This window comes from Ambystoma mexicanum, chromosome 2q (genome assembly GCF_040938575.1).
Source record: "Ambystoma mexicanum isolate Mex_15411 chromosome 2q, UKY_AmexF1_1, whole genome shotgun sequence".
NCBI classification, from domain to species: domain Eukaryota; kingdom Metazoa; phylum Chordata; class Amphibia; order Caudata; family Ambystomatidae; genus Ambystoma; species Ambystoma mexicanum.
In genome coordinates this window covers 164,297,499-164,322,202 of record NC_090924.1, presented here as the reverse complement: position 1 = coordinate 164,322,202, position 24,704 = coordinate 164,297,499, and the positions used below count along the sequence as shown (strand labels likewise).

Sequence of the window (24,704 nt, the reverse complement as noted above, 5' to 3'; positions counted from 1 at the left end):
AAACTGCTTAATCTATCCCCTCCCCCACATGGAAAACCTGATCAGTTTTATAATGGGAGGTAAAGTACATATAGGTGTTTGTGTAGACAATATTTTGCAGTGTCTTTCATGTGTATCACCCTACACTTGAATCATCCGGGTCTATGTTGCATGAGGTGTTATGAACAAGAAGCGGGTAGCATCTTTCATGGATGCCAACATTGCAGCCTGGGCACCAGTGGCGTGATCTTTTTCGTCCACCAGGCTTACTTCTGTCAGAACATATGGCACAGTCCCTTTCTTTCTTTGCCGGCAAAATGGCAAAACCATGCTCCTATGATGATGGGGCGAGCAGTGGGGTTGCTGCTGAGTGTTCAGAGGACGTTCCCTCCTGAGACAAGCAGAGAGCCTCTATGATATCAACTACAAAGCTGTGCCTGCTAAGGAGTTTGCTGTGTTCAGTATTAATTTTGTAAAGCTCATAGGCGTTCATTATGGAAACGTCTATGAGGTTACGCCATATCTTCGACCAATACCTATGTGTTGGTCTCTCTGCAGCAAACTCATATATTTTTCTGTCGCTTACATCAACCCCACCCATTCCTTTGTTATAGTCAAGAATGATTTGGGGCTTGATGGCTGACTGGCCACATCTAGTATGCACGAGTACATCACTTGCCAGACTGGCAGTGGACAGCAGCAGCACAGGCTTGCGATGGCTTTTTTTTTCTCTAAAGGCACATGCCAACAACCCACCTTTTCTCAAATATTTTGATCCACCCGGCTGTAACTTGGCCCTGGTTATCTCGGGTGGCAAACCCTTAGAGTTCACCCTCACTGTGCCTGTTAGAAGGGTTGTGGTCAATAAGAGATCCTCAGCAAGGCCGACACTGGTGTAATAATTGTCGGTCATTAAGTGATATCCCTTATTAAGTAAGTCACAAGACTTTAAGAGGCTCATGACCTTGTTATATACAAATCCCTTTTCACACCCCGTTGTTTTATCCCTGCCTGCATACAGGTCAACGTGCAAAATATAGCTGTAGCTGCTGTCACAGACCTCAAATTTTTTAATCCCAAACCTGGCATGTCTTTTGTTGGGCATGTACTGAATATAGGCGACCCTATTCTTCATGCCAATCATGGACTCATCAATGGAGAGCACCTGCCGTGGCACATAGTATTTTTTAAATGCACGGTTCAGGGAGTCCAAAACTGGACGCACCTTATGCCAGGGATCAAACCCTTCCTCTCCCCGTGCCTTTGCAGTGGCGTTGTCGTTTAAGTGGATCATCCGTGTGACAATGAGATATTGCCACAACGGCATGACTTGGCCAAAGAAAGGTGTGGCCTGAGAAGGGTCTGTAAGGTCCCAGTACATTTTTACATTTTTCTTGCGAATAATTCCCATATTTATAGAAAGGCCAATCCATTTTTTTAGAAGTGCCACAGTCAGCCCTCCATTCATCCACCGGCGCAGCCGTGAATGAGGATGAATTTGGATCCACTCTGCCTTTGCTGCTAGTAGATCCCTTGCATATTTGTTTGTCTCCCTCACTATGTGGATTAGAAGGTCCATTGTGAGGAACAAGTTAAAATACACAATAGGAGGGGAATTTCTGAGTGGAAGACTGCGACCCCCTGGGTTCCTGACGCTGAACTCCACTCCATTGCTGTATGGATCCGCACCAGGCAAAACCTCATCCCAATAGGCTTCACAAACATCTTCCTGTGACAGTCCCTCCTCCCCAGAGTCGTCATTGCACTCATCCTCAGAGGGACTATCCTCTCCACTGCTTGTCTCTGCCAACCCCTCAGGCTCAAACTCAATATCACTCTCCCCTTCTGAGCTAATGTCTGGTGCCTCTGCCATCAGCTCAAATAAAGCATCTTGATTGTCAATTCTAAATCTTTTGGCTGCCATTTCTTTCCCCTAAAAAATCCTGTCAAAATGTTTTCTAAATTAATTGATCCTTTTCACAATCTTTTAACCCTCTCAGAAAAAAGGTCTAATGACAGGATGGAGACAAAGAAACTTCAGCCAATAAAAAACAAAACAAAAACACACAGGGATGGTATCCTGTGTCCTAGAAAGACTCAGGAAGGGGTAAAAAAAAAAATTATATTTCCTTCCCAGTAAAGCTACACGAAGTAGAATTTACCAAAACACAATCACCTAGTCACCCAAATTTCCAAATTCACCTTTGAAATCAATCTCCTTGACAAAGAATTGGTTTCACACGAGCAGTAAAAACACAACCTCTCTCCTTCACACACAAAGCCCTCAAAGAGAGATTCCAGTCAGTCAGAGGCTAAATGTACCTTTTTTCCCCTTTCACTGCCGCATGGCTGAACTTTATTAGCAAAGGTCACACACAATGGACATGTCTGGGCACTGTAGCACCCCCTGCTGCCTGGTCATGCCCCATAGCTAACATTTGTTATACACATGAACCCCTTTGAGGAGCCTTTCTGAGAATACTTGACATGTTTTATAATGTGGTCAAATGTGGGGACTGTGGGTGGATTTGGTTATTTTATTGAAGAATATCAGTACTTTCTTAGAGAAGAGAGAAAAAAGAGCTGAATGGGTTGTGTGTGACTGTCTTGTCAGAAAATGTTTTTGGAGAGCCTTTTTCTTGAACAGTCCCTACAATCTATTACTGTATAGTGTGTGGTAAAATTATAATTTAACACCAAAAAGCACTTATAAACCAAGAAATAGATCTACATTTTCTGTCACAAAAATTGGAGAAAAAAAAGTCTACTTCGCCTCACACAGAGAGCCCTGTCAGAAGGCCTGCTGACAGAAAGCAGGTAAATGTATCTATTTCAGCTCTCCATGGCGGCAAGCTCAGCCCCTTTTGCAAGCAGCACCCAATGCACATGAATAAGAGTAACCACATCACATTGGTCATTTATATTGCATGCTTTTTAAATGGAGAAATGGTAGATGTTGTTAGTAATCATGAATGTCAGTAAAAACATGAAATTAATGCACTTCCTCCTCTTTTAAAACACCCACTTCACTATGGGCAAAGCCTGCTTGGAAAAATGCTGTAGTGCAATCAAAGTGTGGCATGAAAAAGAAAGGGTTCCAGGGGAGTACAAACTTTCAAACTGCAGATCGTGTGGGCTGCAAAATCCTTCCACCATGACACATATTGATTATATTGAGGAATTATGGGTGTTGTAGTAAAATAAGTACGATCCCGAGAGCCACATGTTGCAGACCCCTTCTGTGGGCTTAGTTACCTCCTAATTATAAACACATTTCATGCTTTTAAATGCATTCCATTTCGGTAATAAGCACCACAAACAATAATTTTAAGAGAGCCTGGCCAACCATAGACAGAGCTGGGATCACTGATGCGGGCAAAACCTCCTATGATGGTAATTTCTGCTTCTCTAACTTCAACATAAAAAAAAATCTTATGGCATCTGTCTTTGACCAGCCCTAAGACCGAACATGTTGGGAAGATCATTAAGCACATTTTGCACACAGAAAATGTAAACGAGAATAAAAGGTATGCACTTTTATTCAACATATTCCATGTGGCCACATTTGGTATAAACTAGCAACACCTGAACAGACTGCCTTCCTGAAGATTACAAGAGACATGAAAGCGCTTGGAGCAGAAGATCAACTGGACTGTGGAAGGTATACTAAGCTGGGAACCAGAGTGCGCCCCGCACCTCCTATTTTTTATATATATATATATATATATTAATTCACCTACAAAAAAAAACAGAGCAATAGAGAAGCAAGATCAATAGTGTTGCATGCAACATGTCAGGCCGCTCAAACTACTACAGTGTAAAGTCTCCTAAAACAGGGTGACTTTCCTCCTGAGAGCACGGCGTCCGTGATAAGATATCACACACGGCAACCAGGCGGCTCAGGCAGAAAGGGGGGTGAAGGTGGTTGGTGCAGTGTTCACTCCCATGCTGCAAAGAAAACACACAAAGAATTGGTTGTCACCCACAATAAGACTAAAATACTCCCCCACAAACTTATCAATAGACGATCGCGATGTCCAAATGGTGGTGAAAGTAGGGCAAAATCGTTTTGCGAACCTTAACCACAGCACATTGGAAGGCCAGTGGGAGACTGCATATGTTGTGCTAGTCTCTAGAGGAGTATGCACACTTTAAGTAACTGTGTATGGGAAAACAAGTGAGAAACTGAGTAATTAGCCCTCACAAACCCATCAATCCCCCACACCCATGCCATCCCACCTCACCCATGCCCTCCCACCTCCCTCAAACCCCAACACCAAATTATTTTAAGAAATTACAAATTGAAACATAGATGCTGAAAATCAAACTAAGATTACTGCGAGCAACCAGTAGTTTACTGACATATTTAGAAATGCATTAATTAAAATACTGCTGAGGCCTAGTCTAGTGGTGAGCCCTTGTCTACTGTGTTGGGTGTAGAGAAGACGATGCCCGCGTCCACCTGCAAAAAAAAAGACGGATGCAGTGATTTTGCCGTCAACCAGCTGCTCAGGGGAACGCAAGGCGGGAGAACTCACTGCCCATCAAGTGCTCCGATGGGCAGGTTGGATAGATGCAAACTGCATGGGCCTAATCTAGTGGCAATCCCTGGTCTACTGTGTTGGGTGTAGAGAAGACGATGTTGGTCTACTGTGTTGGGTGTAGAGAAGACGATGCCCGAGTCCACCTGCAAAAAAAAGACGGATGCAGAGATTTTGCTGTCAACCAGCTGCCCAGAGGAGCACAAGGCGGGAGAACTCACTGCCCATCAGGTGCTCCGATGGGCAGGTTGGATAGATGCAAACTGCATGGGCCTAATCTAGTGGCAATCCCTGGTCTACTGTGTTGGGGGTAGAGAAGACGATGCCCGAGTCCACCTGCAAAAAAAAGACGGATGCAGTGATTTTGCCGTCAACCAGCTGCCCAGGGGAACGCAAGGCGGGAGAACTCACTGCCCATCAAGTGCTCCGATGGGCAGGTTGGATAGATGCAAACTGCATGGGCCTAATCTAGTGGCAATCCCTGGTCTACTGTGTTGGGTGTAGAGAAGACGATGTTGGTCTACTGTGTTGGGTGTAGAGAAGACGATGCCCGAGTCCACCTGCAAAAAAAAGACGGATGCAGAGATTTTGCCGTCAACCAGCTGCCCAGAGGAGCACAAGGCGGGAGAACTCACTGCCCATCAGGTGCTCCGATGGGCAGGTTGGATAGATGCAAACTGCATGGGCCTAATCTAGTGGCAATCCCTGGTCTACTGTGTTGGGTGTAGAGAAGACGATGCCCGAGTCCACCTGCAAAAAAAAGACGGATGCAGTGATTTTGCCGTCAACCAGCTGCCCAGAGGAGCGCAAGGCGGGAGAACTTACTGCCCGTCAGGCGCTCCGATGGGCAGGTTGGATAGATGCAAACTGCATGGGCCTAATCTAGTGGCAATCCCTGGTCTACTGTGTTGGGTGTAGAGAAGACGATGCCCGAGTCCACCTGCAAAAAAAAAGACATATTCAGAGATTTTGCCGTCTACCAGCTGCCCAGGGGAGCGCAAGGTGGGAGAACTCTCTGCCCGTCAGGCGCTCCGATGGGCAGGTTAGATAGACACAAACTGCATGGGCCTAATCTAGTGGCATTCCCTGGTCTACTGTGTTGTGTGTGGAGAAGACGATGCCCGGATCCACCTGCAAAAAAAAGACATATTCAGAGATTTTGCCGTCTACCAGCTGCCCAGGGGAGCACAAGGAGGGGTGGAGGGAACACACTGCCCCATCAGGTGCTGGGATGGGCGGGTTGGATAGATGCAAACTGCATAGGCCTAATCTAGTGGAGAGCCCTCGTCTAAATTATAATTTTACATGGAGTAGACAAACCTCAGAAAAGTATTTATATTCATAGAGCAAGAAGAATTCTGGTAATAAACTCGGATTCCTAGTAAGTATACCATGCTGCTTCAAAAGTCACCACATGGTGCCCACAGCGTAGGTATACCCAGCTAGTCACCGACTTACCTGGAAGATGATTTCAATGATCTGCAACACTTGCCTGCAGATTGATCTGGTAGTGTGCGTAGACATCTGCAGCCACCGTTCTCAATGAAATAATTCCAAAAACATAGAATGAAAAGAAGTCAGTCATAGAAAAAAGAGGCACAATCCCTCGCCCCACCCATTACAGCCGATTTCTGTTGTCCAATTTCCATGTCTCAGCAGGCTAACAGTTCAACCTCTTACAAAGAAACATCAGCAGGAGTTCTCACTATTCCAGGCATTTGCATCAGACACCCATTTTACCACAAGAGTTAAGACCCATTCTCCTGCACCAGACCAGAGAAGACTAGATGGTGGAGTCACACGCATGTTGCAAAGTGTTAAGAAGGCAATGGAGGGGAAACAGAGGACACAGGTGCAGAAGACGTACCCAGTGTTAAATATTCCCAATTAACAGAACTATAAGACATCCTGAGGCACACACCCCCATCAGAGACTCACTTAGGCCATTAGTCCCACTGTCACCACATCCAGCACTTGCATACCACATTGCTTCATCAGATGCTCACCACAGGCAAACAATATCAGACCATTCCTGCAGTCAATCCCATTAGTCAGTAACTCTCTAATCTGGACTCAAACACTCCCTTGCTTCTGATACTCCTCGATCCTTCTTCTGCCTTTGACACAGTCAAGCAGTTCATCCTCATAAACCGTCTCCATGATACCTTTGGATTCCCGGACAGGGAATTTACCTCCTTCCTTTCAAACAGACCATCTCAAATGCAAATGGGTCCTTTTCTCTCCTCCACCTCACTCTCTGCCTGTGGTGTCCCTCAGAGCTCTATCCTATCGCCATGGCTTTTCAACATCTACCTGGCCCCCATGTTCTCCACTCATTACCAGTGTTATGCAGACGACACACAACTTTCTTTGAAGCTGCCATCCTCTACCTCCTCCTCCGTCATACCCGACTGCCTGACCGCTATTCAGGCATGGTGCTCTGCCAATGGGTTCTGCCCTAATGCCAGTAAGACAGAGATCCTTCTCATTGGGATGCCTGCTCCTTGTTTGTTCCCCACTCTCTCGCCAGACTCCTTGTGTCCCCTTCATCCACTTGTGCGGCAAAAAACCTTGGGATGATCTTTGATTCCTCTCTCTCCTTCTCTCCACTCATCACAGACCTTGCCAAGGAGTCCAACCTTCAGCTGCACCTCCTTCGGGGCATTCTACCTTTCCTCATCTTAACCCAGGAGCCCAACATCTCCAGAGCCCGGGTTCTCTCTAGGCTGGACTACTGCAACAGCCTCTTCCTCTTTCCTCCCTTTCGACACCCCTTCAACTAATACAGAATAGAACTGCAAGACTTATCCATGGCCTCAAGCCCAGGGACCACATCTCTCTAGCCCTAAAATCTCTCCACTGGCTCTTGGTGACTGCAAGGATCAAATTGAAGACCCTTTGCATCATCCACAAGGCTGTCGGTTGCCTGGGTCGACTATACATCCAGCTTTCCCTCCATAAATTCCTCCCGGCACCTGCAAAACAAAAGAACGCTGGGACCACAAGGCCACCTGGTAATAGAGCCACCCCCAGGTTGGTAAACACACTGCGGGAACGTAAATTAATATTTTAGAGTACTCCCAACACTAACGTGCAGTATAAAATCTAAAGATGGCCGACAGGGGGGGAGCTAAGGGAGTGTTTCCTACTGGCTATGCCAGTATGACCCAAAACGACAACTATAGAGCACTAAAGTGACTGAAATTGATTGAACTGGCACGGAAACGAGGGGAAGATCCCGCCATGATTCGACTGAGTCACAGCCCCAGTGCTGGCAGAGCGCCTAATGCCATGACATCAATGACTGCTGCGTGGTTGCCCTAAATATTTAAAACATATTTGTAAGCACTTGCAATTAGTAAGTGCAGCTCATAATCTACTGTTTAGTGGGAGAACAAACGTTTTTCCAAAGCGTGCCAATGTGTGCACGGAATGCAACTCCCTGTGCACTGCACTGCCAGCTGTCATGTACGCATCCCACAAGGGCACAAGCCTTAAGAAAACAAGTGTGGGGGGCACTCTAAAATATGCAAGTGAGCAGATCTTAAATGGACATGTTTATACATTCAATTGGTCTTTCACAATCAAAGAAAGTGCACAGGGCAAATAATCATGTGCCTTTAAACATCAACACCCGACAAATAATCAGGTAATGACAAGGGCAACCAATAAGCATTTTAACACATCTGTCATTTTGAAAAATAAATACATCACTGATTAGCCAAAGGTTTGCTAACATCTGAACATTATTGTTATCTATCAGCACACCACGGGACACCGTGCAGCCATCAAGGTCAACTGCCCTTACTTAGCATATCAAAGAGGTGCTAAGTTTACCAGTTATCAAACCGGCACTTGGCGCCTCTTTGATAATTGCAGCTCTCTTGTGGATTTAATGTGCTTCAATACAGCACACATCACGAAAATAGCAAAAAGGGACTACTTTGAAATCAGCACATCCCCCAGATTGCATGCACCAGTCTACCTGGCGCATCCCCCCACCCACTGCAGGCCTCAGCTGCCACCTGGGCCCACTGCACTCTCATGCACCTTCCACCCCCACACTCCATGGCACACCCGTAGGAGCACCCTCTTACCTGGCTGTACTTGAAATCCTGGTCCAAAGGGGTCTTCTCAAAGTGGACGAGGAAGTGCTGAAAATTGCTCATGCTCATGGTGCTCCACTCCTCCAGCTTTGGACTGTGATACGGGGAAGCCTTGTTCACTGCCGGGGCAAAGAAAGAGCAAAGGTCAGTGGCTTGGAGACATGGGTGTAATACATGCACAAACACATGTCACATGTTCAAGGACACACCTGGGTGAATGCCCCCCATACCCCAATCCTCTGAATGCATGCACCAGCATACCTGGTGCATCCCCCCACCAACTGCAGGACTCTGCTCCCACCTTCCACTGCACACTTCTTGGCACACTGCAGTCACCACACTGGGCCATAGGGGTGCTCTATTACCCAGCTGTCATTGGTCTCCTGGTCTCCCCCAGTGTCTCCCAACCCTTAGCATGCCATGCACTCCACACCTATGAGCACTGTTACTCAGCAAAAAGCATGGCATGAGCAGGAAAGACAAATTCTACAGAAAGTCCCACAAACTAGAAGAGCCCTAAGCCTGAGAGCCCTCGTATAAGCACATTTGACACTCATCACCACAGCAAAAGCAAACCACGACATAATTCTCATGGAAGCTTCCAACAAGAGCAGAGCGATCTGCCAAGCTATGAAGCATGTCATCAGGCTGTTGCCAGACCCTGCAACACCACAATCCACCTACAAGTGCAATACCAGCAGCAGCTTCTTCAGAGACAAGATAGGGGAACACATTAACAGCTTCAAACACACCACAGACATGCTAGCCCAAAACAGATAAATATGAACTGAATTCAATATAGTACATACATACACACATTCAAGATACTCAGATGTTTAGAATGGCAATTGTCTTTCAGATGCTTCGGTTTAGAAATATCACTGTTAGACCATATATTAGTGGCTTATTTCTTATTCTTTTGTATCCAGTGCTTTCTCGTCTACTAAAAACGTCAATGTGGTGTTACTCCTGAACTGGATTTAAATGGTGGGGATAACATTCACACATGCCCCCTACACCAGGGTCACTCATGATGTCTCCATGACAAAACCAGCCCAAAAAAAAACAGTAGGGTTAAAATGCACAAACACCTGTCACATGCTGAAAGACACACTTGGGTGAAGGTGGATTGGGGAATGACATCAAAAGCACAGTGCCCCCACCCCCAATCCTCCAAATGCACGCACCAGCCTACCTGTTGCATACCACCCAACCACTGCAGACCTCTACTGCCACTTTCTCCCTCTGCACTCTCCTGCACCTTCCACCCCAAACTCCATATCATGCCTGTAAGGTCGCTCTCTTATCTGGCTGTACTTGGACTCCTGGTCCAGAGGGGTCTCATCAAGGCCGACGAGGAGATGCTGGAAGTTACTCCTGCTCATGGTGCTCCACTCCTGAAGCATCGGACTGTGATCAGGAGAAGCCTCATGCACTGCAGATGCAAAGACAGGACAAAAGTCAGTGGCTTAGAGACGTGGGTGAAACACATGCACAAACACACGTAACATGCTCACGGGCACACCTGGGTGAAGGTGGATCAGGGAATGACATCCAAAAGCACAGTGCCCCACCCAGTCCCAATCCTACAAATGCATGAACCAGCTTGCTATGACCAGGACACCGTATCAATCAATAAAATGTACTTCATCATACAAAATTGGATGGCGCTAAACAGGCTACGTCTTAACGATGAGAAGACAGAATACTCAACCATCAATATCGATGGTACCAATATTCCCGTGCTGAATATAACTGTCCACTAATGATGTAATGTAACCAATGTAATGGTGTTTTTATTAATCTCTAAGCTTTCTTATAACCACGCCGTGACACCCGAGGGTCTGGGCGTGTAACAAATAAATTAAATAAAATAAAATCCCCCCACCACACAGCAGCCTCTGTGGAGAGGGACAAAACTGAAAAGGTGTCCTGCAGGCATTTGAACCCTTTCAAATAACAGGTGCCTTAAGCCCCAAGAAACTGCCCCCATATTCCCAGTCAGCAGTCTAATAACATGGAATAATAATGCTTTATATATTACATACATTCTGGGGCTTACAGTGTGCGCTTGCATCACTTGGCTTACAAGCTGCGTTTGCTGCAGCCCGTCTGGCTGTCACTTCCATTGGGGAAAAAAGAAGTGTTATCACTGCATTGCCTTTCAACACTGGTTCCTCCATGCCAGCCACTTGCTCACAAAGAAGGATTCATAGATTAAAAGGCCCTGGATCCCTGGATGGCGCCAGGGCCTTTCAACTTTTTCAATTGAAATAAGCCTCAGTCCTCAGATGGGGGCCTAGCCACTACTCTCATATTGCCATCAAGCATTCTAACAACATGGTTATATAATCCTTTATACATTACTAAAAAATGGGGCTTACAGTGGGTACTTCGTGGCGCTTGCCTTACAAGCTGCATTTGCTGCAGACCGTCTTCCATTGGGGAAAAAAGAAGTGTTATTACTGCACTGCCTTCAACACTGGTTCCTGCAGGCCAGCCAGTTGCTCACAAAGAAATATTCCAAGATATTCAGTGGGCATTCAGTGATTCAACTCCCTGCTGGATCGCTATACAGTGATTTCTTTGAAAATATCTAAAGGGGCAAACATACCTGGGTGGGGGCATCTAACTTTTATAGCATTCTAATGAAACTCTTCTGGTGAAGATTTAATGTTACAAGCAGTTAATTCTCTCCTTCATGTCCGAAACCACACACTTCAGACCTGCTGTGAGAATGTGATGCCTCCTTTCCCCCCTACCCTTCCAATGACTCTCATGACATGCAAGTACTAAACCCACATTACGATTTCAGTTGCCTAAAAATGTCACCCCTTGTCAAAACAGGAAGTGGCATCACACAGCATTTTTTCTAAGTACACTACGAAAAATATGGTGACGATATCACTATAAAGTGAAATACATTTCATACAAGAATGGATCACCATATGTATCGTCAAAATCAGTGCATAAGCCCATACTGCAAATGACTGAATGCAAGCGTACGAACAAGGCTAAACGATGATGATGAGTTATTATATAGCACTTACGCTTAAGTGCTTCATACATACAATATCACCCAAACAGTGCCGGCAATCATTTCTCAACCTCAGCAGGCCCCCACACATTTTTAACAAGGCCTGCAGAACTCGCACCTTAACTTTCTAATTTCCTGGCAGCCTAGTCTGTGAGCAGCAAAGTTAGTCAAAGCGTGTCAATAGTTATTTTCGATTGCATGTATATTTCATCATTTCATGCAAACATGCAGATTGTGTTCCCTGTGTGCTGCTTGTGCCATTTCTCAAAATCTCAAGAACCAGAAGTACATGCGAGTACAAGGGACGCATTTGCTGCTACAAAATGGGACCAACCCACTAGTGATAGATGTGCGGAAAGTGCAAAATGCGAGGGGAGCAACCTTGTGTATTCAACGTCCATTTTAAGTAAAGCAAAAGTATGTTCGCACAATGTAGCTACACATCGGGAAAGGCATATTGGAATTCCAGCCCTGTACTTCTAGTGTATTATGTTTTGCCTGCTGAGCCAACACCACCTTCCCCCGTACAATGGTGTTCTCTCGTGCTGCTTTGCGAGACGCCATTGTGAGATCTTAGTTGCAAAATGAAATTGGGCCCTGCAATGGTTAGACTGAAACCTGCCAACCTTATGTCTATTCAGGGTTGGCAGAAGTCTGCACACATAAACTGGGGGTCTGATACTGGAGCTTAGAGATGTACAGTCTGTATACCTGAAAGGCAGAGGGCGTATGGCCAATAAGGAGAGTGAGTAAATGAATGAGCTTGCTTTCCCTATAAGGGGACGCATTTAAATGCGACTCACCAAAGGCTTAATCTTACGGTCTATGGCGCCTGCCAGCCAGTCGGTACAGGTAACTAATTCGTGAAGTCTGGAATATGTTGGCACAACGAGTTGTACAATGGTTTTTATTTTTAAACTATGACTTTAGCACACTGCACAGGTGCATTACGTTTCCCAGTGGTGTCAATAAGATCTCAACCAAACACAATGAGAGGGGGTGCTATAAGGCAGGAATTCAGTGCAGTTCACAGGTAAAGTGAAACCCACAGCCCTAACAGACATCAAACCCACCCTTCCTGCAGCACTGTATGGGTTCAGTAAATCCTGCTCGCTGACATCTCTGTGAAGACTGCCTAGGGCCTAGGCCCTGGAGCTTCTGTGCACAGCCATGGACGATCAATGTGAGAGCAACCAGCAAAATGCAACGCTTTCATGCAAGCCACCCCCTTACTTCTAGTACTCCGGAAAGAAAGAGACAGGCAGCAAACGGGCTAGCAAACCTAGCATTCGAGAAAAAGCCATTCAATAACAGCCAAATTAGTGTACATAAGGCCTCGCCATGCTAAATAGCGCCATCATTTAAATGTGCATCATCCGTGTGAGAACAAATGCCCGGTATATTGTCATAGGTTTTAAATCCAATTACCTTCAAATTAGTCGCCACAGGTTAATGCCATACTCTAGTTTCCTGCAAGCTTCAGAGCACAACATTTCAACAAAAGAAAACGTCCAATGTGTAAAAAGATTGGAATAATAAACCGTCAGAGCATACTTACAGCACTGGGAAACAGCAACTGCACATATCCAGGGCCTTTCACTCCGATGCAAACATTCCGGCCCTTTACCTCCAGCGCACCTCATGGTGCTTTCCCAGGGGCCTGCAGCGTTTAGCAGAAATGTTGCATGATGCAACAATCAAAGTTCCAGCAATTGAGAGAGCGCTAGTTTTCACCAGAAAATCCTGCAAACGCGGGAGTCTCGGAAGTGAAACCGCACGACCAATTAACTTTCACCTCTTAGACTCGTGCATTTGCGGACTGGATTAAAGCGGCAAAACACTCGTTTTTACATGTTTTCTGCACAGAGAGCACCTTCTCACATTGCAAAGGCAGTAACAGCGCCGGCACAGGTCTAAGAACTGGAACGTTCAGAACTGACCTGTCAGTGCCGTTTCTGCAGAAATGGAGGACCCGACATGCGTAGTCATGCTGTGGGTTTCCTGCCACTGTTTAGTGAAAGTGGCCAGCAGGCAGCCAAGCTGCACTCAATGTTAGAAGCCCAGCGTAGATTGGGGTGAAAAAACGAATCCTTTACCCTATAACTGCTAATGGCGAGGGCAAGCCAGGCTGACTGCACGTAATGGCGAGGGCAACCCAGGCAGACTGCACGTGCACAAAATGGACACGTGGGAGTAGAGGGGCAGGACTTACATTCCAGAAGGGGCTGGATAAGGAGGGGGTGCAGTTTGATTGACAGTGGGAGCAGGAAATACTGAAAATGAAGCAGGGGTGGACAAAAAATGAACTGGTCCAAGTGCAGGGAAGAACATTTGAACCACTTTTTATTTTGAATATTCAGACTAAGAAATGATGTACATTGGTGAAGCAAATCATATACAGTAAAGAATAAAGCACCCAGGAGCAGACTGTAATGGCAGGGCTTGGTTTTGGAGAGGTGTATATAACAGAACACCCCTCCTATTGATAGGTATACCTCTCGGCCGATGCATTCGGCCTAGCACTGACAGTTTCACACAGGGGCCGTTTAGATCGGCCCATGGCACTTCTCAGGTTAACAGAAAATGATTGTATGGGAAAAGAAGAGTTGAGGGTGCTATTGAAGAACAAAACACGAATTAGATTACAGGATGGACTCATGATTAGAGAGTCCATAACAGGACAAATACAGTGGGTGGTACCCCTTTCATTCAGAGGGCTAATGCTACACCATGCACATGATGCCATAACTGCAGGCCATAGAGGTTCACAAAAAACATTGGAAACACTAAAAGATTATGCTTACTGGCCACATATGTCCCAAGATGTGGAATTATATACTAGAGGATGTCTAGTATGCACCCAATTTAAACCTGCTTCACCAATGCATAGAGCCCCATTAATGAAAAGAGGCCTAACTATTCCATGGTCAGATTTGCAAATAGACTATGCAGGGCCTTTAAAAAGGTCGAGCAGAGGAAACTGTTATATTTTAAGTGTGGTATGTTTGATGTCAAAGTGGATTGAATGCATTCCTGCACTAGATTGTAGATTGTAGTGCGCAAACAGCAGCCACATTGCTTGTGAACCATGTGTTCTCAAGGTTTGGGTTGCCACAAAGAATTGAGTCAGACAGAGGAAGTCATTTCACAAGTACTCTAATGAGTAAGGTATGGCAAATACTGGGTGTGAAAAGAAAACTACATATTGCATATCGGGCGGCTTCTTCAGGTGGAGTTGAACGGTGCAATAGGTCTGTTGTGGACATTTTAAAGAAATTTGTGGCAGAAGCAGGTTCCAGCTGGGATTTACGATTACCTTTGGTTTTAATGGCAATCAGATCAACTCCTGCCAAAGCAACAGGTGAGGTCTTGACAGGTAGGAAAATGGTGTTACCACAACACCTGCTATACAGAACACATGAGCAAACACTTGTGAATGCATCCACAGTTCATGAATATATTGATGAACTGAGGAGGCATTTGCAACATGCATTTGCTTTTGTGCAGAGAAATCTGGAAAGAGCTGCTGACAGTGCAAAGTCTTACTATGATAAAAAGACATCAGTAAAGGAATACAGTGTAGGGGATCAGGTGTATAAATTTCATTTTGGAAAAAGTAAACAGAAAAATTCTAAATTTCTAGCAGCATGGCAGGGGCCATTTCGAATTATAGATAAGGTCTCTCCTGTGGTTTATAAAATTTTGAAAAATGAAGGTGAAACGGCGATAGAGCAGTTTGTCCATGTAAATCAGATCAAGCCATGCCATCCCAGACACGAGATCAGGCGGCTTGAGCATGTAGAAACAGAAAGCCCTGGGGCTACTACCCACTGATGCACACAATACAACAGAAAGTCCATTGAACACAAAAAGATAAAATAATTGGGTACAGTCAGGAGGCAGTGACAGAGAAGTTAAAAAGTTGATTATTATAATGGCACATAAACACTGTAATATATGTAAATAAATAAATAATATAAAAAGTAAAAAAAAATATATAATAGAAGCTCATGGTCGGTGTGCAGAATGAAAATGCATTGAATTTAAAATGTTGTTTCATGTATGCTTATTTTCTTTTTAACCTGTGTTTAATTTCAGAAAAACAAAAATTGTTTTATTTTTGGCAAAAGGGTGGTTAGTATTGTGCAATATACTTAATCTGTTTCTTTTCTATTTTGGTTTAGAACATTAACTATTTATACCGGAGGTCACGGGAGACAATGGAGTCCTGGAGTCCCCTGGATGAACACCAAAAGATGCCTGCCTCCAGGTGGAGGTGAAGACAAGATAACCAGAATCTTGTGTTATCATTCTTGGTGATGGCCCCCAAATTATGGAACAGCCTGCCCGAAGTGCTGAGGTCAGAGGTAAACCACCTTACCTTCAGGAAGCACCTGAAGACATACCTCTTCAGATGAAGAGCCTGGGGAAAGCAATGTTTCGGGGTCCCTAATAGGCCGCAGTGTTCGTTACTTTACGTCTGTCTTGTTGTTGCTGTATTGTAAGTGCAAGCGCCCTGATGCCCACGGGCTACCGGCGCTATACAAAATAAAATACATACATACATACATACATACCAGAATGCCAAAAAAGATGACTCCTATGGATCCAAGATTGCCAAGATGAAAGAGTACTCGAATGAACCAAATGATGTGACATCGCTGGTCGGGACATATCAGAGGCAGACAAGAGTTCTGACATATGGAGTTCGACGTATTTATTATTTTAATTATTTATTTTAATCTGTTATGTTAATTATTTGTTTTAGTTAGTTGTTTTATTTTATTGTTTTTAATTGACTTATAAAATCGAAACTTTGGACTAATGCCACTTCCATTGGGAAGGCAAATGTAGAACATTTTGTAAACTAATGAACTCAGATGAATACTGTGTTGATTGCAACTTTTTCATTGATGCACATGAATATTCATTTTGTTGGATTGCTACATTGTGAAAAGAAGAAAGGGGGCAAGTTAGATTTCTTTCGATTGTGGCTTGGACAAGGGCCAAATCCTCTGAAAAGGAGCAGTTTTTTTTTTGGAATTGGCTTGGATCGTAGCCAAATAAAAAAAAAAAAAAAAGGAGGGTATGTAAGGATATTTGGCGTGTTACAGCACAGAGTACAGCACTACTGCACAGGTAGCATTTTTTTATGCAGCACCACTACATGGGTGTGGTGCATTGCTATATGTGTTGGCAGAGTAACATGGACATATAAGTAAAGACAGGCTATTCAGTCAAAAACGATTTTTACATGTAAGATGCAAATCCATTTTTACAGTTAAAAGCACACATCTGCACATTCAAAATGCACACTATTTTTCACCTGAAATGCCTATGTTGCAAGAGACACATTTGAAAATTAATAACTAACCTTATTAACAACTAACCTGACTAATAAAACTTCATTTAACATAACCCACTAATAAAAATGTGTCTCCACTGCAGAATTAGGCCTACTCTGAAAGTGAACTTTTAAACGCACATTCATTTTTTCTCTGCTGCTCTGTCCACATAACTACAGGAAGCAAAGAGCTCGAAGGAGCAGGAAATCAGTTTGTTACAATTGCCACTGTAGAAGTGAGCCATTGTGTAGTGAGGGAGGAGATGACATGATTGATTCTGATTGGAGAAGCGTCATAGCAAGTATCATGCTAGAGGCTGTGATTAGAACTTTGCTGGAGAAGCTTGAGGAGAGGGGGAGGAGAGTCGACATCTTGCAGAGCTGGGAGAAGGATCTCTTTCCTGGCTGGGGCATTCCTGCTGCAAAAGCTGAGAGCTCCAGGCAATAACCCCGGTTTGAGAACGGCAGATGCTTGTTTTCACTGGGGTTGATCTTCAAGGGAGCCAAATTCAGAAAGAGAATAACCGGAGAAAACTCATGCTGAACAGATAAGGTAATTACAGAAGCGAGTGGGAGCTGTGCGAAAGTGCGCGAAGCTGTTCAGTCAGTGTATTAGAGGGAGTCTCAGTCTCTTATCAGCATATTTAATGTTACCAATTGAATATATTCTCGCAGCTCTCTGTTCATTTTATCACAAATAATGTTGTATCATTTTATTTATTTCTGTAAAAAAAGTTAAACTGTGTTTAAATGAAATTTCTATAATACAAAAATATTTGAAAACAGATAGCTAGTGTGTATTATTTTGCTCTTTCATTTTGCATGGGAAAAGGTTTAAACATGGGTAGATTTTTAAACAGTGCAATTGTCATTTTAAAGCAGATGTGTGCATGATTATATTCAGTATGGAGAGTTGTGAGTGACTGTTTGTAGCATAGCCTGTTGGAGGTACATGAGTCAACGGGAAGAGAGACTCTCTGGACATAGTTCCCTACCGTATATGAGGTAGTGGAAATTACCACAAAAATACCACAATTGCCCATGGTGGCACACAACAATAACACTGAAAATGTGGTATCCCTAAAATGTAGGCCTGAGGTCTCTCTAGTGATCAAGAACAATCTAGATAAAAAACAAGGGATGTTGGATATTGGGGCCACAAATAAACCAACCACTATACCAACCAACCACGCAAACTACCACGCATACCATCTAAATAGGTCTGAATTCTGAAATAATGCAATGTATTATTGTCATGTGTGACCCAATATGAATACAGAGAGTGATTATTGCTAAAGGTATTTTGGCTGTAAGAATTTACTGCAAAGCCCCAAATATCCACAAAATACCCAACAACATCCAAATCCAGATTGAGACAAGGGGCAAAGACAGAAACTAGACAAGGAGCAAGCAAAGTGTAGGGATCAAAGCTGGGCACAGGGATCCAGAGTAAGTTTGACAATGTTGCCAGGGTAATCAGAACTTACTCTCAGGAAACTGAAAACATACTGGCAGTGTGACAACGCTGCAGGCTGTGAAATTTAGTCCTGAACCCATTACAGAGTGAGAAAATATTCACCATGTGGCAACTCTGCTTTTGGGAATGCAACTCTGAAAGTAAAGATTGAACCAAGGATGCAAACTTTTGGGACCTTCAATGACCCACATTCATTGTGTTTGTTAAATCTGGTATATTTCCCAACTGTGAAACATGCCAGTGTTACCAATTGTGTGCTAAACAGTGACAATAATAATAGTCAGGGAAAGGGATCATTTGGGGGTCCAAACAGTATGGTGTCGATGCAAACCATGTGGGATGCTCTCATTGACACTTGTGAATCAGCAGTAGACCAGTCATTATATACAGAGTGACCCCAGAGCCTGTAGTGAAGTAAATACAATGAGTATTTAGTTGTTCATCAATACATAATTGTTACACTTTTTATGGCATAGTAAGTAAACATTCATAAATGCATATTTAGTGTGCCTTAATAAAATATGACACCCACAGTTTAATTTCGCTTTAAGTATGTGCAATGTCTCTTATGACATTTTTGTTTTCTAGGTTCTCATCATCCTTTGCTGTGTATCAGGGTATTTGATGCTTGGACAAGCTATGTCATCCCCCTCTAGCTTCCAATGGTTTGACGACTCAATTAGTTGGACTATTGTGTAAGAATGTATACAATATTATTTGCATTGCTTTCTGAACCTATGCATGTACAGATAACGCGAGGCCGATTTCTAAATATTATGGGCAGATCAGTGCTCCCTCAAGTTGGAGAAGTATGAGTTTGAGAAGTGTTGCTAAAATACTCTGGGGTTTTCCTGTCAATAGGTGGCTCTAAAGGAGACAGTGTTTGCAGCCTGATGGCTAGTGCCTTCTGCTTCTGTGAAGTAGAATCAAACCGTTTTTTACTTTCTTCTTAGAGGCAAATTATTGATCAGAATTCCTATTCTGTGTCTGAATGTTCCTTTGTGCTTAAGAAAGATTTATTACAACCGGGTTTCCAATGGGGTGGTAGCCACGTGAGGACCTAACATTCCAACTCAGATTATTGTCCCAATGTGATTGCTTCCAACAGGAACGCAATGGTTCAGACAGCAATCATAGGAGCTCTGGACACTCCCACTCAAATAACAGTTAAAACTACAAAGAAAGATAAACCCTTTATCCACATCAACATTTGTCTGAAGGGCTATAACTCACCCAAGACTCAATACATGTGCAATACAGTGTAGTTGTTTACAACACTAATATACATATAACCAGGGAACAACCACACTCTACCCCAAATTACACTGCTAAACTAACCCAAAACACTAACTGCCACTGTGCACACAGTACTTCCAATGACTGCTATGCTCATGAGGCCTTAAGTTGTCTGTGATATTTGGATCAAATAACCAGACGAATTCCAAAACTGCTATCAAGCTGGAGCTCTAACTGGTCTCCCCGATCTGATTCTCCATGAAAAAGGTCAGTGAAAAGATGATGCATGCCAATTACTCTCAACCTCAGTAGATGCCACTGTCATACGTGTTTGGAATCCCACCTTCAGTTTCAGTTTCCTGATATTGGAGTTGGATGATTTATTTTGTAAAACTATGCAAGGGAAAGTATAATATAGAGAATCCATTGCTTGAATTGTGCAACATATCATGTTAGAGTGTTGTCCTTAGAATGTTTTAAAACCATTTTCGAGAGGCAGATGAATACATCATCCATAGATATTGCCCTTCCTCCGACACAATATCGCACAGGTGGGAAACGTTACTCCCTTAGGCAGCCATACTGCCCATATACCAGACAGGTACAGAAGAATATGAACATGATCTAACCTAAAGATAGCGAGAATAAACAAACTCACAATGAAACAACACATGTTCATGCATTAGACTTGAAGCAAACGTGCATACAACACGAAGGGATACACTGGGTCAAATATGCATTTATACACAAATAATATTGACATTGCATCCATAACACATGAAGAATACTAACATAAGCAATATATATTTGCTGAATGCAAAATGAACAACATGTGGATATAGCTCAGTAACATAGAAACACAACAGTAATGGGCAGCCATATTTTCCAAAATGGAAACCACAACATGCTTCTAAGTAAATGAAAGACCTCAAGGCTTCACAAGAACTCAAAATGCTGAATTACTGAAATACAGATTCACACAGAGCTCAGAGAGTAGCTATGCAGAACAATCCAAGGTTACTGAGAAATTAGGGAGGGTTTGAATGTTGCAGAAAAGGCACAAGATGATAAGTATCATACCACAAGAAGAATGCACCCTATGTAATTCAAATTTAGTAGAACTGACCGTTGTGAGTCAGGTGCAGAATAATTATAAGCCCAATGACTCCATAGGGAATGGATCAAGAAAGTCCCCAGTGGTAGAGAAAACAATAACATTCACACTAATATTATCTAAAATCCCAATTAATGCGGGGTGAAAACATTCCCAAGTGGTCTCATCACACATGATACATAATTGAAGAACACTGTCTATTCATTAGCTACGAACACAAATAGGACACTTGCCTTAATCGTCATGCCTATTCCCAGACACAAGGTTCCATATAAGGCCTACTACAGAGGAATCGTCCTGGCTCTTGGCCTAGAAATATGGGATAGTCTCCTTTTTAATTAGAAGGAAAGCAGTCTGCTGACCTCTCTCCCCCTACTCCTGTCTGGCTCATGTCTTGACGACCTGTCAATTGCCCAAGGTTGGTCAGTAGAATGTCAAACATTCCAAACCTCTGATGCTAGGCCGCCCAGAATGTATTATGCCAACCAATAAGGTTGTGCAGAAATGGTGTGTACTCACTACTATCAATGTAGAGGTGGTCTCAGGGGGTGGGGGGGCATCAGATAGTTATTGTCCAATTAGAAGTTTAGCCCATATACAAGCTATATGTAGAAAATCCCCTTAACCAAACTGTAGTCTGACTTCAGCTATGACGAAAGTGTGCCTTAAAACTGTTTTGCACGGAAGCTTTGAGAGCAACAACCTTTTTGCTTGTATGCTGCTCCTGCTTTATTTTGGATGTTAATAAAGCTGGGCTTTGCCTCACACTTGGTTATTTCCATTATTGAGTCTGATTTCTCTGGCCCTTGATCTTTTTGAGGGTTTCCCAGGTCATTTATACACCATTAATTAATAAATCAGAATCCCAAATTTCCTTGAAAACAACTGAGAGATTGGAGCATCCATTTTCCAATTTTGATGTGATTTCGTTTTTATATTTGTTTTTGACTACTGATTAATTCCATTATATTTCAAATGCCCTTGAAAATAAAATTCACTTCTTTTCATGTGAGGATTTGAAAACTTGACAGTGTCAGTTTGGTCACTGCTTCAGTTAAATACATCACATGTCTTTTAAAGGTTCCATAGGTGCTGCAGTTCTTATCATGTGCCTGACACTTCTGAGGTCCTGCCCCCAAATATATTTTCATAACTGGTTAGGACCCATTTAGGTTCCCTATCACATTTAATGCAGAAACTCTCATTGGTGTATGCGGTACATGCCCAGGATACCTGCGTTATTATTTCCTTCATCCTTCTCTGTTGCTTGGATATTGCACATTGAAAATGATTTCCTGCAGGAACATTTTTATTGCCAACCTAGCGTGCACCATCAGCCGTATGTACTCCAATCACTTGCATCCCATTACCCCTATGTAGATATCCACTTTGACATTTTCAGGATATGTGCTTTGCTTTCCAATACTTGTTCAAACAACAATGATGTGTGCTGTTAGCTCTCTCTGACACCAGTAAGCCCCCAAGCAGCCTGCATTTCCACTGCAGCCATTGCCGGAAATGGTCTCCATTAAGCCTTTGCAAAGGGCCGGTGCAAGGATTTTTGCCACCCTAGGAGGAAGGTAATTTTGGCACCTCAATGCCAACTCAATGAACCCTGACTATACCATCCATTCATTCCAGAAGTCTTCTCACCTCTTCACCTGCATATCTTACTGACCACGTTCACAAGCCTCCATATTTCCATCATGTTTTTGACCTTTTCGTAACAAGGTAACATTAAATCACTCTCTCTTACACACACAATATATAATATACAGGCTGGATTAGAAGCTATGCCCAGATCAGCAAGGATTAGAAATACAAATAGGCAGAATCACGAAAATTCTATGATGTCATTAGATTTCAAAATAATGTCCACCTTCCCACACTGCTTTACCCCCCTCACCCCCCACACACACATGTGCATGCCTCAGTTAGGCAGTTTTCTGGGTCGTTGTAAGCCACTTTAATTTCTTACTGTAGTAATGTATAAGTATGTAAACTGCTTTTTACCCTTCACATATTTATGGGGGAGAGGAAGGGTGGTGGCAGAAAAGCAAGTTGCTTTCCTCCCCGCCTCTCTGCTATACAAATGATTGAATATGTGGCATTGCATGATTGAAAGACATTTAAGCCTTCCTCAAGGCTTTTATGCTTTTCAATCACATTATGCCACTATAGAAAATGACCTCCTCTAGGTATCGAGCAAGTGACCCTCAGAGAAGGAACTGGAAACATATGGAGCAACAGTTAAAGCTTCCATCACACACTGGATATATAGATCGTAGTCAGCAACACAACAACCTACTATCAAACACCAAACAGGTACAGCATGGGAAACAGCAGGTCTCAATTCCCTCACAGGCACCCATAAATCACAATCTAGGATTGCAGTGCCGCAAAGTTTCTGAAAGTACAATCTGTCCTTACACACACAACATATACAGGGGCTGATTCATGGAATTATTTGCGCCGAAAAACGGGGATTTGCGTGCCCGCAAATCCCCATTTGTTAAACAGGGATTTGCGGGCAGAATGGCGCACAAATCCCCGTTTTCCGGCGCACATAACTCCATGAATCAGCCCCACAGTTACTAGATTTACAGGACCAGACAGTCTTTTCTCAAACTGGTACAAAACAGGCCAGGCTATTTATTGCAAACTTTCCTCCTAATCCATGAGGTACTTCATGGGCATGGGCAGTGGACACTTGCCACAACCAGGTACAGCATGTGCAGGGTCACTAAACGTTCTCCTAACAACCAAGTATATATTCAGCATGGACAGGCCTAGCGCGAGATTTCATCTCAAACAGGTACAGCATCTGTGCAATGAACGCAAGCTTCTCTCACAAATGGTACAGCATGGCCAAGTGGAAGTTGACTCTGAAAAAAGTCCTGCAAGCATCCCTCACAAGCAAGAACAGATGTAAAGGGGACATGCCAGTGTAGACTTCCCATGCACTTGGGTACAAATACAGCATAGACGGAGTATATATATCCTGCTTCTCTAACAAATGGGCACATGGATATCATGGTTAGGGCAAGGAAAGCTTCCCTCACACACAGATACATTATGTGCAGGTGTCAATACGAGCTTTGCTTGCAAACAGACACGACATGGACAGTGTCAGTGCAAGACCTGTGCATGAAAGTACTGGCACAGCATGTCAGTTTGTTCCAGTTACCATGTGCTAGTTGGAGCTGGGTAGTGGGGCGGGATGTGCACTGTGAAAACGACCCTGCTTTCTGCAGTCTGTCTCATCAATAGCTCATTACTACACAAACACACGAGCACACACATTCCCACATAAACACACATTCACACACTCCGAGGCACACACATGCACTCACACATGCACACACACACGACGATTACCCATTGCAGAACGCCTCATCTCCTAAATCTGCCCTGCATGCCCACTAGCTCATCTCATGTTGTCCAAGGAGCGTGGAAAGTTCAGCCAGGACTCAGATCATAAGAGCTCAGGGCAGTGCAGCGTCCTCTATGTTCAATAGCAACACTAGTGGCTTGTTAGTTGCTCTGGCCCTGCTTTGCAATGACATCAATTTGGATGGTCAGACCTTTTTCCATCATCAGATCGCTAGTATTACATACCCAAATTCTCAATTTGTTTAATACTTTCACTGAGGTCAATGCTGGACCAGCAGTTTAACAGAAGAAGAACCACATACAACGTTTGTCTGGTTGAATGCTATTTACTCTCAACCTGTGCATAATCTCAGCCAACATACTTATATTGGATTTATAACTCGCAATGGATACAAATATACTGTCAAGGGAAGCAAGGCTTAACAAGTACTGCTTTGAAAGTCAGAATTGAAAAATGCAAATTAATTCGACATATTT

General features: G+C 43.6%; 1 protein-coding gene across 1 annotated transcript; it reads right to left on the bottom strand.

The window, feature by feature from the left end:
* Nucleotides 1–313: 313 nt before the first annotated feature.
* On the bottom strand, nt 314–1,903 carry LOC138568679 (piggyBac transposable element-derived protein 4-like). The gene has a single exon (XM_069646462.1). The coding sequence runs from the start codon at nt 1,901–1,903 to the stop codon at nt 314–316; it is 1,590 nt and encodes a 529-aa protein (XP_069502563.1).
* Between the last annotated feature and the right edge of the window lie 22,801 nt (nt 1,904–24,704).